The sequence below is a fragment of the Cavia porcellus genome, unplaced genomic scaffold (assembly GCF_034190915.1).
Source record: "Cavia porcellus strain 051 isolate PalLab524CR breed Dunkin Hartley unplaced genomic scaffold, mCavPor4.1 scaffold_12, whole genome shotgun sequence".
Taxonomy (NCBI): Eukaryota; Metazoa; Chordata; class Mammalia; order Rodentia; family Caviidae; genus Cavia; species Cavia porcellus.
The window spans coordinates 27976995-27996991 of NW_026947495.1; the positions used below are offsets into that span (position 1 = coordinate 27976995).

General features: G+C 35.7%; 1 protein-coding gene across 1 annotated transcript in view; it reads left to right on the forward strand.

Annotated features, from left to right (window-relative positions):
- Positions 1–19997, forward strand: part of Thsd7b (thrombospondin type 1 domain containing 7B) — an 823364-nt gene that overhangs the window by 580364 nt on the left and 223003 nt on the right. Inside the window, exons 13-14 of the mRNA XM_063259013.1 lie at positions 12608–12802; positions 17836–18099. Coding sequence (XP_063115083.1) covers positions 12608–12802; positions 17836–18099 — 459 coding nt within the window. The remainder of the gene's footprint in view (positions 1–12607; positions 12803–17835; positions 18100–19997) is intronic.

The window sequence follows — 19997 nt, forward strand, 5'->3', positions numbered from 1 at the left end:
GCACTTTCCCTTGTTAGTTGGTAATACAGAGAGGGCCTTAGAACTTAACAAATGTCTGGAAAAAGGAGAGCATACTTCAAGTACACATTTCTGATCTTGTATTAGAATTTAAATGATTCTAGTTTATCTAGGGACTAACCACACGCTGTTAGCTTAGTAAGCATTTCTTATCTATTTGAAAATTTTTCTTTTCGGTGAGAGCAACAATAATTGGGGAATATGTTTCCAACATTCAAAATGAGTTGTATCTTTCCATAAGCAAGTTTATAATTGGGCTCCTGCAGCCACACAGCTTTGCATATGGTACTTAGGAGTCAATTAAAGTACCCTAACAAGCAATTACAGGTTTATTGTTTAATTCAATTTTCACAACTCATGCTGTTTCCACTCAAAAGTTGCATACACGTCAGACAGCATGTACAGTGCTCATAAGCACACACTTTCCTCAAACATTAGTTTAATAGAATGAGGTTTCCAAATACAGCACTTCTACACAGTGGGTACTGCGTGGGAAGAGATCCAATACAAGTACTTAGAGCATGCTGGGAACTGGCTTTAACGTGCAGACGGATTTATTTGGGCAATGACAAATAAAAATATCTTCTCTACTACTGCCAAATGTCACAGAAAGAATTGTAGTGACATCTTCTGAGTGCGCTGGAATATGTAGCCTGGCTAGTTAGCTTAGGGATTGAAGTCCAAAGGGGATTGGGGCTATTTCATTTTGAGTGGGAAATTTGAGTTGGTAGGGCCACGTGATCTCAGTCTTTGGAAATGTCAGTGCTAGCTGGATACCTTCCTGGTCTTCCTTTTACTACTAGTGATCTTGACTCTGATTTGTACCTGCACTAGCCATCTGGAGACAGGATTTGAGAAACCATTTTCCCTTCCCTGCAGCTTAAGTGACCAGACATAAGCAAGAGACCATATATATCCTGGACATCATATCTATGACCAGCTATTGTTTCTTGAGCATAGGATAGATTGCGGGAGTGGTTGAGGCTACTGTCACTTCCAGAAGGTGGACAGGTGAGCACATGTCTTCACAATATAATCAATAGTTTTCTAGGGAAAGAATATAGAGTAAGCCTTCAGGATATAGAACTTTCAATTTGTTCTAGTTGTTCTTGCTCCATTCTTAACACCAGTACTCCTCTAAAAAAGAGTTTCTTCTCATTCATATTCTGGCCAATGATGGACCCAAGAGAGTTGGATAGAGACAGTGGATTTCCATTTTTCATGATTCAGACTGCACAGTGCTGGCCTTGTAATACACTTCTGTTGAATGCAGGTATACATTCTTAATAGTTGTGAGTCTAGAATTTGTATGCTAGTTTGTTTTCGTTAAGGAAATTCCAACAAGGTATGGAGAAAATAATTTAGAGGTTAGCTGGATGGAAAAAGGAAATCAGGCAGGAAGCCCGAAAAGCAATTAATTAACACACAAAAAAGTAACTTGTGAAAGCAGGAAATGGGAAAGTCATTGCAATCCTGAGTGTCAACTCTGCTTTCCTTTCTGTTATTGAGAACAGGTAGTAAAGGCCTCATTTTATTCTACTAGATGCAGTGATGCCCCGTGGAAAGCTAAGTAATGGCCTTCAAAAACATACAAATTTGAATCTTTGGAACCTATCAATGTGTTAGCTTGCATGGCAAAAGGAATTTTGGAGATGCAAGTAAATAAGACATTTCAAATGAGAAGATTATACTGCATTATTCAACTAGGTACTGTGTGGTTACAAATTTTTCTAATAAGAGACAGAGACAATGTTAGGATGGAAGCCAAAGACAAGAGATATGAAGATTTGGATTGCTGAATTTGAAGTTGGAGGAAAGGGCTGTGATGCAGGGACGGAGACGGCGCCTGGAAGGTGGACAGAGTGGGGTAACAAATACTCTCCAAGAGCCTCAAGGAGGAAGCAGGTCATTGTCTTGACTTAGCACAGTGAAGCCAAATTTGAATTTCTGATCCTTAAACTGTCAGAGAATAAATTTCTGTTCTCTTTTCCACTTAGTGGGACATTTGTTACAACAGTAATGCATCTTGGAATGAATTAACAACACATACACAGAGAGCTTTCCTTATGTCAGACCAAAGGGGTTGAACTGTCCAGGAGAGCCAACAACCAAGTCTTTCCGTGTCTAATACCTATCTTCTCCCTCCAGCTATGTGGCCAAATATTCCTTGCCTTCTACTCTATAATGAGCTTCAAGGAATCATCTCTCTACTTCCAAAAAGCCTTCTGTGTCTAGTCACTGTTTGGAGGACACATCATTATACAAGTCAGTAACAGGTTCAACTCTCCTGAGACTCTGCCTAATGCTGAAGCATGTGAATTGTAATCTATGTATTTTTCAAGTGCTTCTTAACTGGCATGTTTAATTCAATCCTCTCTCTCTCTCTCTCTCTCTCTCTCTCTCTCTCTCTCTCTCTCTCTCTCCCTCCCTCCCTCCCTCCCTCCCTCTTCCTCCCATCTTTTCCTGTTCCTCCCTCCTCCTCTCTCCTGTTTGCCATTATGACTTCAGCAAAAGGGACCAGGGATAAATGCCACTTCAGGAGGCAGAACAAGGCAGTGAAGGGGAAACTTTTTGAAGACACTAGGGAGGAAAATATCTCCCCTTCCTGCAGGTGGAGGTCAAAAAAAGAGAGAGAGAAAGCCGAAAGAATATAGTCAAAGCTTTCAATAACTCAGAAGTGATCCTTTCCCTAACTCAGAAGTAGAATTTGAGGAAGGAAAAATACCATAAACAGTTTTCTGTTTTGGGCCCTATCTAGAACTCTGGTAAGCTATGCTCTGTAAGGACAAGCATGACCTAGGCTGCTAGGCAGGAGAGGATTCTTAATGCCTCCCTCGTTCCTTGAATTTCTTTAGCTACAGAGAGTCTCTGGAAGTTTTCCAAGCTTCACTGGAGGAAGGCATTGTAGCTAGTGATGCTGGCTGCAGGCTCACAGGAAAACCAGCGTTGCACTTCTCTGACCACAAATCACCTGGCCCCAGAAGATTATTATACTTCAGCAAGTGCTAGGACCATGGAAGACCTCACCAAATTACTTGGAAGAGCATGGTTTCTAACCAGATTGAGGGGAAATCAATCATGAGATATTTAGTCTGAGATTTTCAAGTTGGGTGTCATCAGGATAAGCAGGCACTGGGTTTACAAGGGGCCTCTCTTTCTGCATGTGATAGCAAAGACCCAGAGAACCTATAAATGATCTTCATTTATGACCTGAGGACCCCAGTTCCTGCCACAGATGCCTGGATGCCATTTTGGGAAGAGAAACAAGTGACTGAAGAATAAGACAACTTTCATACCCAAAATGAACTATTTTAATTAGAGAGGAAAAATGGCCAGAACTGAGATAGTGTATTTTTACTTTTCTTGATTACCTCCTGGGAAGGGAACTCTTAAGAATTCATCAAGCCGTAATGAAATAATTGCAGCAGAGTATACTTTTGCCCCTAGTTAGTCTCAGTTGAAGGGTCCTAGCCCAGTCACTATACCTTGGATGCCTGCTGCAGCCTGCTTGCAGCTTTGTTTCTGCCCATAGGAGCCCCAGAGAGACCCTGTTTCTTCTCTGGTCTGACCCTTATCCAAATTCTGCCCAACACTCAGGTTCTTGGACTCTTATTCCATGTAAGCCAGCCTTGAGGGCTTGTGGAGCCTCTCTCTTACTCTGGCCTCTGTAGGAAGCTTGCATTTTTTTTTTTTTTTTTTTGAGTGAACTCTGGCTCATTGAGTGAACAAAAGTGGCCTGTTTCCCTGTTGAGCCTTGGGGGTTGGTTTGAAGCACCCACCAATATGTACAACGAGGCTCCTGCCAGGACAGAAACTAGATATGGGAGAGAAGAGATGAAGGCAGTCCTGAACTCTGTGCCATCACACTCTAGCCTGAAATTTCAAGTCCTCCCAGAATTATTCATTGGAACTTCACTTTCCAAGTCATTATGATGTACTTGTTAGGTTTGGAAAATAGAATCAATTTATTACACATTTAAAATTTTTAGTTGTGGCTTTTAGTTCTTTCGATTTATGGGTGTGAACTCCTGTTGTATTCTAACCCTGTTTCCCACATATACAAGCAGCCTGGAGTGGTTATTAAATTAGTAATCTCACTACACACATACTGACCATGTATGAGAAGTATTGTAAGTGTTATCAAAGGCAAAGTCAGAGGTCTTACTGAAATGAGTAACAAGAGCAGAAGCCAGCTCATCACATCACTTGTTTCTGTGCACAAGAGTCATGGCGTTCCCAGCCCTGAGCACAGCTATGTTGTTTACATTGGATGCACTCTACCCACCATTAACGCACTGTTATTTCCAGAAAGGCTCCACTGATTACCCTATAAATGAGACCACAGGCTTGTGCTCTTGGACCACTCTGAAGGCTGAGAGGTCTTATTTCCATGTTTTGGCCTTCTGTGCATAATTGCCTACACTAGTGCAGTCCCAACATGTAGAGCATCCGTTGTATGAATGTTTTCTGAGCTGAGGCACACTTACAGCGCCTGCATGTGCATGTATATTGAGCATGTATATTGAGCTCTGCACCTGTGCAGAGGCAGCCTGCCAGTATGGGACAGCAAGCATGTAGCCGCAGACCTTCTAGTTCTCTCATGTATCATCAACATTCCCTGGAAATCAGGACCTCTTGAAAGAAATGTACTATCTTTTTCTTTCAATGATTAGAGTTGAACTCTGGTCAAAAGAAACTCAGGAAAGTAATTTGAGTGTCATTGGTGAGAGTGATGGGCATAGATAAGTCTGATGTAGCAGTCTCCATCCTTATTTTGTCTTTCTAGGCAGAGCAATATTATTCCTTATGATAAGGCCAGTAACCTCTGTCCTTTTGTATCATAATTGAAAGGAAGAAAAATATCATAGCATGCCCAATAAAGTTTAGAGGTGATGGGGACAGAAAGAGTAGCCATTTAGTAACAATTAATAACTTGCTGATTTTAGTCATAATTTAAGCCTAAGAAGCCTGACAATCCCATATTAGCAACAGTTCTATAAAAAAATTAACATGACACAAGGTGACAATTCATACAAGTCATTGTGTTGTTTCTTTTGCTAAATTCTCATTTTGTATTGAGTTATTCATTTGTTTCATCCTGATAGAATGGAAAAGATTCAGAACGTAAGAGAAATCAACTGGTAAATCATCTGTCTTCTCCAACCTTGCCTTTTGGGTACTTTTCTTCCAAGGCTCATTCAGTTAAGAGATCAATTAATAGATCTCATCAATTAAGAGAAAATGAAGTTGCTGAACTCATTGCTATGCCTATGTACCCTTTAGCACTATAGGCCAGTGTGACCTACACCAAGGAGAGTTTTCCAGCATTCCAAATCAGCCTGCCACACCCACTTGTCAGCAGACTGTTGTGCATGTCAGCCCTCTACACTTTCTGTCCAGAGCTCAAGACACATAAATTTCAAACAATGCCCAATAAAGAAATCCTTCTAAAAATTATTTTAGGTAATTTTACCTGGGAGTACAATTTTCCTCCAGGGAAGGAAAAAAACATCTCAAGTCTTTGTTTGTTTGTTTGTTGTTAAACATTCCATGGAATAAAATATAATTAATATTGAATTTCCATACCCCTTAGACTACTAAAGTCAGGTAAAAATGACAGAAAGGGCTAGGAGTAAATGTCAGTCCCTTTTCCAATGGAAGGGTCTGTCTCACTGGGATAGCACAGTATTTTTAATACTTGAAGGCACTAAAAGAGAAATATTTTCTCTACACTGTTGCCTGCAAGTGATTTACTGTACTCTGAAGGACCCAGCACTCAGAGTTTAAATAAATAGCTGTCTGACAGATAAATTCTCTATAACTATTTATTTTTTTTTCTGCCTACCCATTACATAATCCTTCTTTTTTTTTTTTTTTTTTTTTTGTCTTTCTCCTTTTTATCGGTAAGGGGAATCGAACTCATGACTGCCTGCTTGCAAGGCAGGCACTTATGCTGCTGAGCTAAACCTCCAGCCCCTAAATAATCTTTCATTTAGGACTGAAATACATGCTTTTCACTTCCATCCCAATTTTTTTCTGGGTTAACACCATTAGGGATGCTACAGTATTGTACTACTATTACCTATCTACGTTCTTCTTACTGCCATCACTGTGACATATTAAATACATGCATACATGGGTATGTGTATGTATATGTATGTGGGCATACAACAGAGTGCCTTCAAATTTTTAATTTCATATGCATATATGCATATTTACTTTTTAGAATAAGTGAGTAGATAGATGACATACAGATTAACTTTAATGAAATGTTTTAGAAAAGAAGGTGTGTGACATAATTATTCCATTGTATAAATGAGGTTTAGCATCTAGGCCACCATGGATATGAAGGAAGTGACCTTTAAAAGGTTTATTTTTCATCCTAAGACATTAGCTGTTTTTGTTTTTTGGTTCTGTTTATCTCACATTCACTCTTCAAATTACTAACAAGGTCCGAATGGTTGAAATGCTCAAAGAAACTTTGATACTTGTGTCTAAATATTGCTTTGATATTAAAATCTTCATTAATTCAACTGTGGATGAAAGGGGCATGTACTTGTTTCTGCTAGATATGACCACCTCAGTAAGTGAGGTACAAAGATATAAATATGATCAGCTTGCTTGTGTATAAATGTTTACCCCCTCATGATGAAACTCATATTTTACTCAAAATCTCGACACTGATGCTTTCTAGAAATAACTACTGATAAGCATTAGAATTTAGTTTCTAAATTTGCCTTTAGTTTCTAAAGTTGCCTATAGTTGTGATCTTTTATTTTGACATATAAGCATTGTTTGTAAAGACACTAACTAGCTATATATAGAGCACCACTTGAATACATATCAGATAATAGTTTGGGGACAGCCTTGCAGTCTTTGCAGAGGTTGCTGGCATCAGTATTGTGATTCAAGGAAAGCTCCAGCTGCACTTTTCAGAATTAGAGAATTGCAGAAGACTAGTGGGATTTGGAAAATCTTTGCTAAGCCAAGAACCAAGATAAGTAATGAACACTTTTTTCCTTCTGTCTTTTATGTTCCATTTCCAGTATATTTTTCATCATAATAATGTTACTGTCACTGAGTGCCTACTTTTGTGGTAAGCATTTTCTTTGCACCAATTAACCATACACTGTAGGTGTTATTATCATTCCTATGACATGGATTGAATTTGAAGGAAGTCTGTTTAGCATGCCCAAAGAAAGAACGAGAAATGAAGAATTGTCCTTAGTTTTGTTTGACAGCAAAACTTATTATTTTATCAGTATACTGTACTGCTTCTGATTTGTTCCTAAAAAAATGCTGCCTGCCTTAAACTGTTTAACTTTAAGGTGGTCATAAAACCATATTTTATTTATGAGGAATTTGTATATTTTAAAAACACTTTTTGACCATGAGTTGCACATGAAAGGGGCCTCCACAGTGAGCTGTACCTCTGCCCAGTAATTATCCCCAGTTACCTTCAGTGGCCTCTCTTTTGAGTATTGTTTTGTTCCCAGTGCTGACTTTCCACTGCTGCAGTCTTATTACCTGCTAGTTCGTCAATATTTCACTACCCTCATGAGTAGTTCAATATATAATGTTTCAAAAACTATTTATTAAATGATATATATATTAGAATATTCCTAAGAAAGAAATTATTGCATTAAGATACTTTATATTTTCATTTTAATTATTTTTTCCACTTTTAAATTTCGTGTCCCAAACTTGGGGAAATCTGAAAAAGCAAGATTCTTATTCTAAACTGAGAACTGTTCTTCCTGAGGTTTTTCTCTCATCCCTCACGCTAGGCTTCCCATTAGTACAGCTGTGGTCCTCAGGCTGAGGCAGATACTGTCAAACTTCATTCTTCGGCATCATATATTCTGCAGTCCTAGAAATGCATATAGTGTCTCCACTAGACTATAATACCATACCAGTTTGTGAAGAAAGAATATATTTGATTTGCTTTGCCTACAGTATAATGAATTTTGAGGTCATATTTGATTTATTTGTTGATTAATGATGTTTTAAACATAGAGCAGGTAAAGATTCAAGCACAGTTTTTTCCGACTTTCCTCTACAAATAAGGAGAATGGCCAAGGAACAAATGAGGCATGAGGAGAAAGAGAGAGGGGGAAAGGGAGGAGTACGGGGCCGTGCAGGGGGGGAGGGGGGAAGGAGGAGGAGGGGGGGAGGGTGAGGGGAGTGAGAGGGAGAGAACTTGGCTTGTAGAACTACTGTCAGCCTGCTTACAATGAAAAGGAAATATAATGCATAATAATGATTGGTAACATTTATTCAGCTTTTAGTGTATGGAAAACACTGAGAATTCTAACCCCTTTTGTTGTAGATTGTCGTTGAAGGATAAAGACTATTGGAAGTTAAATTATTTACCTTAGTTTCCCTAAACTCCAAGTGTTTGTAGTTACCATTAGACTACAGTATTTGTGAATTCCATCATATACTATAGTTATTCTTTTTAATTTTTTCTGTTTTTCTTCCTTAAGTCATAGCATCTTAGTATATACCTCTGTAAAGGCCATGTATTCAAATTTAGATAGATTATAAAACTTTAAAATAGCATTAATTTTTTTTTTTTTTTTGTCTTTTTCCTTTTTATCGGTACCCGGGATCGAACTCACGACTGCCTGCTTTACAAGGCAGGCGCTTTTGCCGCTGAGCTAAATCCCCAGCCCCATAAAATAGCATTAAATTTTTATTTATCATAGTATTCAATTCTAAACTTATTCAAAGGAAATTATAGAAAATAAAAATGGAATAACTTATTTTCATTGGGGGAAAAACCTTACTTATATACACTAGAGCATTATATCTCACACAGCAGTACTTATTAAAGATATTTAAAATCCCTCATCATGTTATTCAGTGCATGGTCATCTTGGGAAAAAAAATTAACTTGGCAAGAAAAAGTTCTCTAAATTGACTCTAAATTGATTATCATGCATGTGACTGAAACAACATTTGCTTGTACTCTACTTAAGATAATGTTTTTTGTTGTATTCATCATTAATGGGTGCACTATTCCCAACAAAGAAAATGCAGGTGATGTTGGCTTGATATGCAGTGAATTTTGTTCCTAGGATTTTGTTCCTAGGATATGGATAAAAAGAAAACAAAAGAATAATCAAAATAAATGAATAGATCCACCTGCTATGGAACAGCTGTGTAACTGGGAAGTATTGTATGTGTATCTATTGTTATCTTTGCTAATTTCTTGGCCTCAAAGCATTAGATGGCTCTTTCCTTCACCAGTTCTAAAATAGAAGATTTATAATATTCAGTTAGACTTGTTCTGTGTTGTGATCAGAATAAAAAGAATTTCTGAGTATGAAAAGAATGAACAACTTATAGAATCCACTATGTGCATTTTTCCTGTATTAAAAGATGTTATAGAATTCTTAGCACTGATTTTGTGTTGAAGTCTCTTTTGTTCTTGTAGCATGGAAGAGTTTAAGAAGCCACAATACAATGACTAAACTATGATTTCTTTAGAATAATGAACTCAGAAAACATCCATTAACACATAGCACATCCAAACATGTATGACATGTCAGTGGTGGCTGGATTGAAGTTACATAGGACACTTAAGGACAAAAATGGTTCCAGATTTCTTGTCCAGAGATGCTAATACACCTAATGTCAAGTTATAGTATCTGTATATTCAAATGACAGACACGTTAAGAAGCAAATTAGATTAGTTCTTAATTGAGGCTATTTTACCTCCAGAGATATTTAGCACTGTCTGGTAATAGTTTGAGGCAGTGTTATGGTTTATTTTCATATGTCCACCTAAAACTTCATGTGTTCAGAGGCAGTATCTGTAGAAGGTGATTGGATTATGGAGCTTATAGCTGATTTGCTTTTAGAAGTGGTGGGGATGAGTGGTGGTGAGAAGAGGCAGGTATGACCTAGAAAACTGAATCTGCCCCTTGCTCCCCGCTTTGTTTTCTGCTTCCATACTACCATGGTTTCTCTGTCCAGGCACTTTCCACCACTGCTTCCTGCTATAGAGCCAGCTGATTGGACTAGAAAATGAGAGCCAAAGTAAACCTCTTGTCCTTAAAATTACATATGTTGGGACTTTTGTCCTGGTGACAAAAAAATTGGCAAAGAAAGGTGTCATAGCTTCAAAAGGTGTGTTACTGGCATAAAATGGATAGAGGTCAGGGTCGCTGTTTGATATATTACCATACATAAAACTTGCTTAAGGCTCGTGTTAAAAATGGTCTGATCTACAAGATTTAAATAGGAAAACAGAAGCACTTCCAGCACGGGAAGTTAGAATGGGTAAAACTCTTGAAAACGTAAGTGTATCCAATGACTATGAATGAATACCCAATTGCATAGGAAATATTACAAAGAATAATAAACTGGTTCTCATCTTATTAAAAAAGTTTCTGGGCTGAGCGTGGTGGCTAATCCTGTAATCCTAGTGCTCAGGAGACAGACAGGAGGACCACTGTGAGGCCAGCCTGGGCTACATAGTGAGTTGAAAGCCAGTCAGAACTATACAATGAGACTTGGATTAAAAAAAAAAAAAAAAAGGTTCTGCATAACAAAAGAGACCACTACAGAGGGAAGAGATAACCCACAGAATGAAAAAATTGTTTTACAAACTTTTCCTCAGACAAAGGACTAATACCTAGAATAGATGAAGAACTGAAAAGAATCAGAACTCCCCCCTTTTTGGGTTAAAGAACCAATCCCCAAATGGGCATCTGAAATAAATAAACACTTCTCAGAGGAAAAAATACAAATATCAAATAAGTATATGAAAAAATAATCAACATCACTGGTCATTCAAGAAACGTAATTAAAACAACACTGTGACTCCATCCACCCCGGAAAGAATAGCTATTATCAAGTCAGCCAGCCTGAAATGTTGGCAGTTCTGTGTGGAGAATAATGTTCTGCACTGTTGGTGGGAGTGTAAATTGTCACCACCACTATGGAAACCAGTATGGAGATTTCTCAAAAACTGAAACCAGAGGTTCCATTCAATCCAGCTAATCACCTTTTAAGTAGCTACTTATGTTTCACAGTAAAAATCAAATTCATAAACATTGAAAAATTCTACTATTTGGTTGAACAAGAAGCTAACTGGTTTAATCAAAATAGTTACAAAAGAACATGTACTTTGTTTTTTAAAGCATCATATCTTAGTGACATATGCACACCCATGTTTATAGTAGCATAATTTATATAGCTGAATCTTGGCAACAGCCCTTAGGCCCATCAACAGATGAATGGATGAATAAAATAGGTTATTTATATACAATGGAGTACTATTCTTCCATAAAGAAGGATAAACATAAGTCCTTAGTAGGTAAATGGATGCACCCTGAGCCATAAATCGGGCACATAAGTTTTTCTCTTATGTAGGAAATCACAAGGGTAAATAAGGAACAAAATGGAGGATAAACATTGGGAAATAGGAAGAACATCTTCAAATGGGAAAGGCACAAAGGAGGGGGGAAAGAGGAAAGGTAAAAAGGATTATAGAAAAGCAAAGAATGAAAGCAAAAATTGTAACAACTTCTGTAAGAGGAGGAGAAAAATGATTGCATAGAGGAGAGGAGAATGAACAAAGAAGAATAAAGATATATTATCTAGAGGTACAGATTCCCTAATTTAAATGTGATCTATGTGTACGGAAAATGTATACCAATAAAAATAAATGAAAATATTACCTGATCTAAAGTGTCAACAGTTCTAAGGTTGAGAAATGCTGACTTATGCAACATAAAGACACTTCCTTACAGAAACCTTAATTAATCAAGGTGAATAAAAGATGCATAAAGTATCATGCATTCATAATCAAAATAGATGAGTCCAAAGATTCAAATAAAACTATAGCCAAAATTTTAAATATGTTTAGTTATTTAATATGTTATTTTGTATTATCATTAATTTTGGTAATAATCATCATTATTACTTATTTTGTATTAGGGACATTGGAGCTGAAAAAAAGTGTGAGAGAAACTGAGAAGTTACTTGCAACTAATACAATATTCATGATGGGAATTCAAGTCAAAAATGACTTAAATTTTTTTACTGAGCCTCAAATATTGAAAAGAACAAAACTTACAGACAACAGGAAATGCTTTCTAAAGCATTTTTTAACTTATAGACAACAGAAAACACTTTTAAAAAACTGACTCTCTCATGAAAATAGTACTTCTGTAAGTGTTATATGAACAAAAATCAAGTCTAGGAGTAGTCTAGAAGATTTTTAAAAATTGATTTTGTGCTGTTGTGTTCACTGTCTTAGATTCTTTTTCTAACTTTTTTATTATCCCTGGAGATCAGATTCTCATAAGCAGGAAATATAATAAATTATTGAAAGTTATTTTGCTTGCTGTCAATGCAAGACTTGGATTTATAATGAAACCAATTATATCCTCAAATTTCATTGGCAACAATAAAAATGTAATTTTCAGAGAGCAGTAAGTTTAGTTATGTTGAAAACTGTGCAATCACAGTGAAAATCAAATTTACAGATGTTGGGGAGGTCTGTTTGGTCAAAGAACCAATCACTAACTGGTTTAATCAAAACTTTAAAAAGATGTGCTTTTTTTCCCCCCCAAAGCTGTCTCATGTGTCTCTGATGATAACCGGCCAGCAGAGATGATGGAATGTCTCAAACAGATGAGTGGCATGCCTCCCCTTGTGCAAGAATGTACTGTTCCTTGTCGAGAAGACTGCACCTTTACTGCTTGGTCCAAATTTACATCCTGCTCCAAGAAGTGTGAAGCCACCCAGAGTAGGCGACGACAACTCACAGGTACAGTGCACCTCGCAGCCTTTAACTTTACTTGCTTATACTTCTCTGAATCTGTCCTGTCAAATATATACTCAAAGGCTGAGAATTCGTGTCAGGTGAGCTCTTTCTCCTTTCATATGTCCCACTGTTTAATATATCTCCTGAAGTGATGCTTAGTGCATATGATGTACCAAATTAATATCTGTGAAATGAACAAAAAGATGTGAACTGTTTTATGACTAAAGAGGGCTTTTTTTTCAGTATAGTTTTGTAGTCATTGAATCATAAAGGACATTTCATCCACCAATATATATTCAGTGCAACTAATGCAAAGTTTCTGGAGTTTTACCATCCCATAATTTCAGTAAGCTTAAATGCAGTCACTAGAACACCAAGGACAAAGCTTAAACTACATTATTATTTTTGGCCTATATCTTATAAATAATCTATCATTTAAAACTTTTATAGTGTAAAGTAATAATTAAATTGCATATATAGATTCTGCTTTTGTGGCATAGTATTATTTGTAGTTCTATATACATCAGCCAAATTTAATGGATATTAAAGCAACATGTAATTTAAGTCCTGGTTCAGTCCATTTTGCTTATACAAACCGGTACAGTAATATATTTAACTACTTGTCTAAATAATATGCTAAAACTTATCTTGGCTACAAGTGTATTTGTATATGCAAAGTATTTAACTCAAGGAATGGACAACCAAAGAAAAAATATAAGAATAATCAATGACATAATAAAATTGGTGTTGACATTGAAGAATTCAGTATAGATGACCATTCGTTTTCAAGAGCAGTTCAAGTGCTATTTCTCTTGGTTTTGCAACTCCTTTGTTTGAATGAATTGCTTACCTGATCACATTTATAATTTAACACACTGTAATGGGTTTACTCAGTCAACTAGAGCCTTTCACAGAATTTCTGCACACAAATTGTGTTTGCATTTGTAAGTGAAGGTGAAATGTATAATTACAGTAGAAACATCGGATAAGACGTACTGTACTTTGTGTTCTCTTGTACACAAAAATTTGTAGATGTATAGTTTTATGCAACCTTGTCTATATTTTTGCGATAAAACAAATTTCTAATAGAGACGGACATGATGAAACAAAATGCTTGTGAAGAGAAGGTTTTGAAGTTCAGAGACCAACTTTCTGACAGTTTGTTTGCCAGTACCTATATAATGATGTGTTAGAAGCCATTATTCTAGTTACTTTGTATCTCTGAGTTGACAGAATTTCTTTTAGACAGAAAGTGTTTAATTAGTGGCCAATTTTTGTTCCTCTTCTCTTGAAGATTTGCTAATGATATTTGGCATCTGTAAAATAAGAATGGAAAGTATTGAAAATCATAGGCTACTTATTTATTTTATGGCCAGAACAATTATAAATTGTTAAAACTTTAATGAATTTGACTTTTTAAAAATGTACTTTATAGAATTTAGCACTGAAGATTAATAGCTACTTGAGCTAAAAGACTGTTTAGAATTTTTCTGAATTATTAATTGTCATTACTTTAGAAGCCTAACTGATTTTTGTGTGTCATCATGTTTACATGAACACACACGCACACACACAAGTGGTTTCCTGAAATTCATTAACTGTAAAAAAATAATTCATTCAAATAAATCACTAGTATCAGTGCTGAAAAAGTAAAATCAGTAGTGTTATTTCTATATTTAAGACTTATTTTCATTAGTATGACAATAGTACTTAGATTTTCTTTGTCCTATGCAAACTAGCAATAAACTATCACTAATGTGAATGACAGAAAAAGCCATGTGACTGTATTTTTAACACAGTCACATGAGAAGAAGCACATTAACACATATACTGGGTACTCCCTTGAATTAAGGTGTCATCTAGGGTATTATTTTTCTTCTTTCAATTTTTAATGATTTTAATTCACTATTCACAATTTTATTTTATTTTATTTTATTTTATTTTATTTTATTTTATTTTATTTTATTTTATTTTATTTTATTTTATTTTATTTTATTTTATTTTTTTACCAGGAATCACATTCAAGACCTTGTGTTTGCCAGACAGGCACTTGTGCTGCTGAGCTATATTCCTGGCTCTCACAATTTTAAATTGAAAAATAATTAAAGTAATCATTTATACAATTCTGAAAATACTTAATTCATTAGATAAATTACTGTTTAGCTAGGTGTAGGCACACACAAATGTATATACACATGTTTTTGTGTATATACTTGTGTATGTATATATTCACAATAACTACACAATTAATACTTTGACAAGGAAAAATGTCTTTTAGATTTTTTCTAGGGATTGGTGTAGAATCAGCTTGCTCTAACTCTGAAAGACAGTGTTGATTTTGATTAAAATATAAAGATGGTTACTTATTATAGAAATCATTTTTGCACTAACTTACATCAATTCCTCTTCACACAGTGATGTCATACAATTATAAGAGATATTACATATGCAAGGACAGTGTCCATATCTTCAGAACATTTGCTCTTATAATAACTTTCATTTGCCTTACATATGTCTTTTTTCTTTCTCATCTTCATTCTTCTCTTTTACGCTCTCTTCTTTTCCCTTCCCTCTTCATCTTTCTCCTTTTTTTTCTTCTTCTTCCAACCTCCTTTTCTTAGTTATTCAATGAACATCTTCAGTTTATCTTACAATAAGCAAATAGGGACCTGGATTAAGAGTTTACAGCTACTTGGACATACAGTGAGATTTTTATTACAGATAACTACAATGCAGTAGAGTTGCTCTACTACACACACACAATACCTGCTGTGGTATCGGGTTGGGAGCTGGAATTTCACACTAGGCTTATTCTGTTGAAATCTCCCCATATGATTAATGGTGGCCTTGTAGCATTTCAAATGATTAGGCGTCTCTGGTTTTTTTTAGGTAACCTTCAGTCTCTGTTTCAAAAGCTTGCGCCAAAAACCTAGAATAATGCTAATAATTTAGAAGTTTAGAAATACAGACACTAGGGGCTGGGGATTTAGCTCAGCGGCATAAGCACCTGCCTTGCAAGCAGGCAGTCGTGAGTTCAATCACCGGTACCGATAAAAAGGAAAAAGACAAAAAAAAAAAAAAAAAAAAAAAAATAGACACTAATTGAAATTCTCTAAACATATTAAGATACAGCACCAGAAGAAAAGAGAAACTAGTTTGCTGTCTCTGAGAAATTTATCAGTTAAGAGAAGTACACAACGAGAAAAATTTGTGAGCACCTTGATTTCTATAATAAGTAACCATCTTTAAGGGTGAGAGAAAACAGTATGCTGTTATGGACCTTGAAAAAGATGTTTCAAGAATGTGATGCTTGCCAGGGATTTAGCTCAGTGACACAAGCACTTGCCTAGCAAGTGCAAGATTGTGAGTTTGATCTCCAGCACCCCCCAATAAAAGAATGGCATGCTTCCTATGCTAAACCATCACTGAGTGATCAAGTCTGAATATAAAAAAGTGTTTCTTCTTGTTGCATTTGTTTGTTTATCAGTTTGGTAAGAATCATTTCAGAAAATAGGTAGACTCTGAATCTAAGGTTAGGTGGGTTGAGAGGAAAATAGAAGTAGAGAAGGTAGAGACAAGGAGTTTTTAGTGGAATTTTGAGAAAAGTACAGTTTGAGAATGCTAAACACTGATGAAAAGAAAACAATTGTTACTTACTGATTAAAACTGTCAACCAGTAAATCCTCATAACTCAACTTATTCTAAATATTCCTAATGGTGTTAAGTAAGTGAATACAGCCTCCCAAAGGAACCAGAGGATGGCTAAAGCTATTGCCACACCAATTCCAGTTATTATGAGAAGGCTTTATATCTATTTTAGACATAAATATCATGGCAGGCCATAGAGTTAATCATCCAACTGACAGTTGTGAAATTCCATGTGATGAAAGCCATCTAGGAATTCAGAAGAGCTCATGCATGAGCTTCTTATCAGGTATTTATCAACCTTCTATGTAGACAGGAAATAGACCAATAGTGCTGCCTACATTTTTTATAACCATCCATGATTGTAGCTAATGACTCAGTAATGAGAAAGCAAAAGTTTAATTATTAGATCTAGGAAATTTTTTTGTAATCTTGAGAAAGCCTGTTGTTAGCAAAATTGAATCAAGTTATATGCTGAGTTGGAATCCATCAAACATGATAATCAGCTACACACAGCTGTGAAAAGTGATACTGTTGTCATTACACAGAGTTGATGTCACAGCTAAAAGGACAATCAAAATCAAGTGGAAAGATAAAGCCATGTTCTAATATACCTAAGTTAAAAGGGTTTCTCAAATACATGTAGTTTTTCTTAGATTTAATTAACCTGTTTACATAATTTATTAGTTTACTGTACTAATACTTGTGAGCTGATAGCCAAAACCAAAATGAATACTTTCCATCAAATCTGAAGTCTTCTCGATCCTTATTTTAAAGTCATCATATGAGAGAGATCATTTGTTTCTTGAATAAACCATATTTAAAATGTTGTTTTCAGGGGGCTGGGGATTTAGCTCAGCGGCATAAGCCCCTGCCTTGCAAGCAGGCAGTCGTGAGTTCGATCCCTGGTACTGATAAAAAGACAAAAGACAAAAGACAAAAAAAAAAAAAAAAAATGTTGTTTTCAGAAAAGGGAGTTATTACATAGTCTTTTACTGATTTTTCTGACAATTAGTTTCATGGAGAATGGAGACAAGGGTAATCAATCTGTTATCAACACAATGTATAGAAAGTAATATTAAACATATTAATAAAAAATTCCTAGCTGTTTGCTTTATGGTAAATGTTTTCTAGGCATTTTGTACTGTATTTCAGCAAGAAAGCATTTTTGTTTTCACATTAACCTCAATTGCCCTAGGAGTTTCTTCTTTGTCCTCGGATTTACCTTCCAGGGCAAAAAAAAAAAAAAAAAAAAAAAAAGAAAAAGAAAAAAGGAAAAATTTATTTTATCTAAGATTTTAGTCTAAGAGCTTCTAAAAACAAAAACGTGAATGACTCTTAGTAAAATGGCAGATATAAAATTGATATGCTAATGTCTCTTCTTGGAACAGGGAAAAGCAGAAAGAAAGAGAAATGCCAGGATCCTGACCTGTACCCTCTCGTAGAGACGGAACCGTGTCCTTGTGATGTGTTTATATCCCAGCCTTATGGAAACTGGTCAGATTGCATTCTTCCAGAAGGCAGAAGCCAGCCTCAATGGGGACTGCGGGTACAAGGAGACAGCAAAGAATGTGGAGAAGGTGTACGCTTTCGAGCAATAGCCTGCTCTGATAAAAATGGAAGACCTGTTGACCCTACCTACTGCAGCAACTCTGGTAAGGAGATGGATGAGGAATAGCAGATGAGACCATTGTCAAAGCTCAGGAGGTTTTTCCAAGCTCTAGAATTCATAGTATTGTTCATTAATGATTCATTTTTGTTCCTCTTTGTCAATAATACATGGCCACTCATACAATATAAGAAATACACACATCCATATCCCAGTGATTGTCTGGACTGTGATGATGGTGGACTTTTGACTCCCTTATTGGTACTGAACTTTTGTATATTGGCTGCTTGGTTACTGATAGTGAGCACAGTTGTTCTCTTTCAGTGAGAAAACCAAAGCACAGGGCAGATGCATATATTTTATGATACATTTTGATGCTTTGACCATATATATGAAGGACACCAGACCTTGAATTTATTCTGATGAAGTTAACAAAATATCAGTGAGAACCTTGATTTTGAACATTTTACATAGGAAGTATAAATACACCCAAGTGAATAGGGTAAAATGATAAGAAATGAAAAGAGAAATTCTGGGAAAGTTTTGTGAGATGTTAATCAAGTGGAAGACTGTTCTTTTTTGAGACTTTGTTGAAAGAACTTAAAAGATAAAAGAGAATGGAGAAAGAAGTGAAGGTTAACCACATCTAGGATAAAATTTGGTGAAAGTGCAGGGAGCAAAGGAGGCTGAGGGTGAGCATCACCATGAAGGGTTACACGCACTTCTATGTTTCATAGTATTTTCTATTTTTAAGACTTAAATAGGGTAGGAGTTTTACAGAGGCATATGGAAAGAGATATTGTGTTTGAGCAATTCCATAAACAAATGGGTAATTTGGACCTTTTATTCTGAAAAGAATGTTAGTGTTAGAAATGGTACTGATTTCAGTTCTATTGTGCAGTTCAGGTAAGTAATAGTTCTTTATGGCCAATGTACAAGTTGATTTTTATTTAATGTATGTCCATATCATTTTATGAGTTTAAAGTAGAGTAATTCTTAGTGCTATAATTGCCCAAATCTAGCTCCGCAGTTGCTCTTTAGAATTATTTAAAGTGACTTTACTTTTAGAAACATTAAACATTCCACAAACAAGCAATGCATCCGTTGTAACGAAGCCAAAACTTGATGACTAATTTAATTTTACAACTTTTGAGTGTGTATTGATTTATTTTTTGAAACCAGTGTATGCTCAGGTACCTGCTCAGAACCTGTTCTGTGATTTGGGTTTACAATTAGTAATTTTATGATTATAGAAGGACATTTGGAGTTCATTGTATAAATGCTTAATAAGAACTTAAGTCTTGATTAGAATATCTTTAGATAGACATCAGGAAAGTTCTCACCTAAATCTTAGATGTGAATTGTAAGAAAGTGGCATTCACATGAAAGGTACATAAAAAAGTCACTTCAGTCAGTAGGTGTCCGAGGTGTGATACTCAGGAAAGATGTTGTGGCAGACAGAAATGGAGACAGGTGGGTGCAAGCTTCGTAATTTGAGTGTAGGGTTTCAAAAGAATGAGAATACAGTTGAGTGAAAATGGATTGAAGAGTAGAGAATTTTTTGAGACTACCCAAGCAAGTTCAGGTGGTAATTGGAAATAAGGAGGGTGATGTTATTGAGCTTATGTTTTTAAAGATCACTTTTGACATCTGTAAGCAAGAATAACTCAAAAAGGGCAAAGAAGTCATTGGGGGAACTATTATTGCATGTAGTCTAAGCAAAATGTCAGAGTTGGTTAGATAAGAGTGGTAGGAATAATAGAGAGACTTTTTGGTTTGATTTGGAGATAGAATTGACAAAAATTATCTCACATATAAATATCTTTTGTTACCTGTCATTCACCTCTAATTTTTCATGAATGTGTGTATACATGTGTTTTTCTTTTAATTTGGAAAAAAATCATTTCAAGTGAGAAATAATATATTCAAGGAAGAAGAGATATT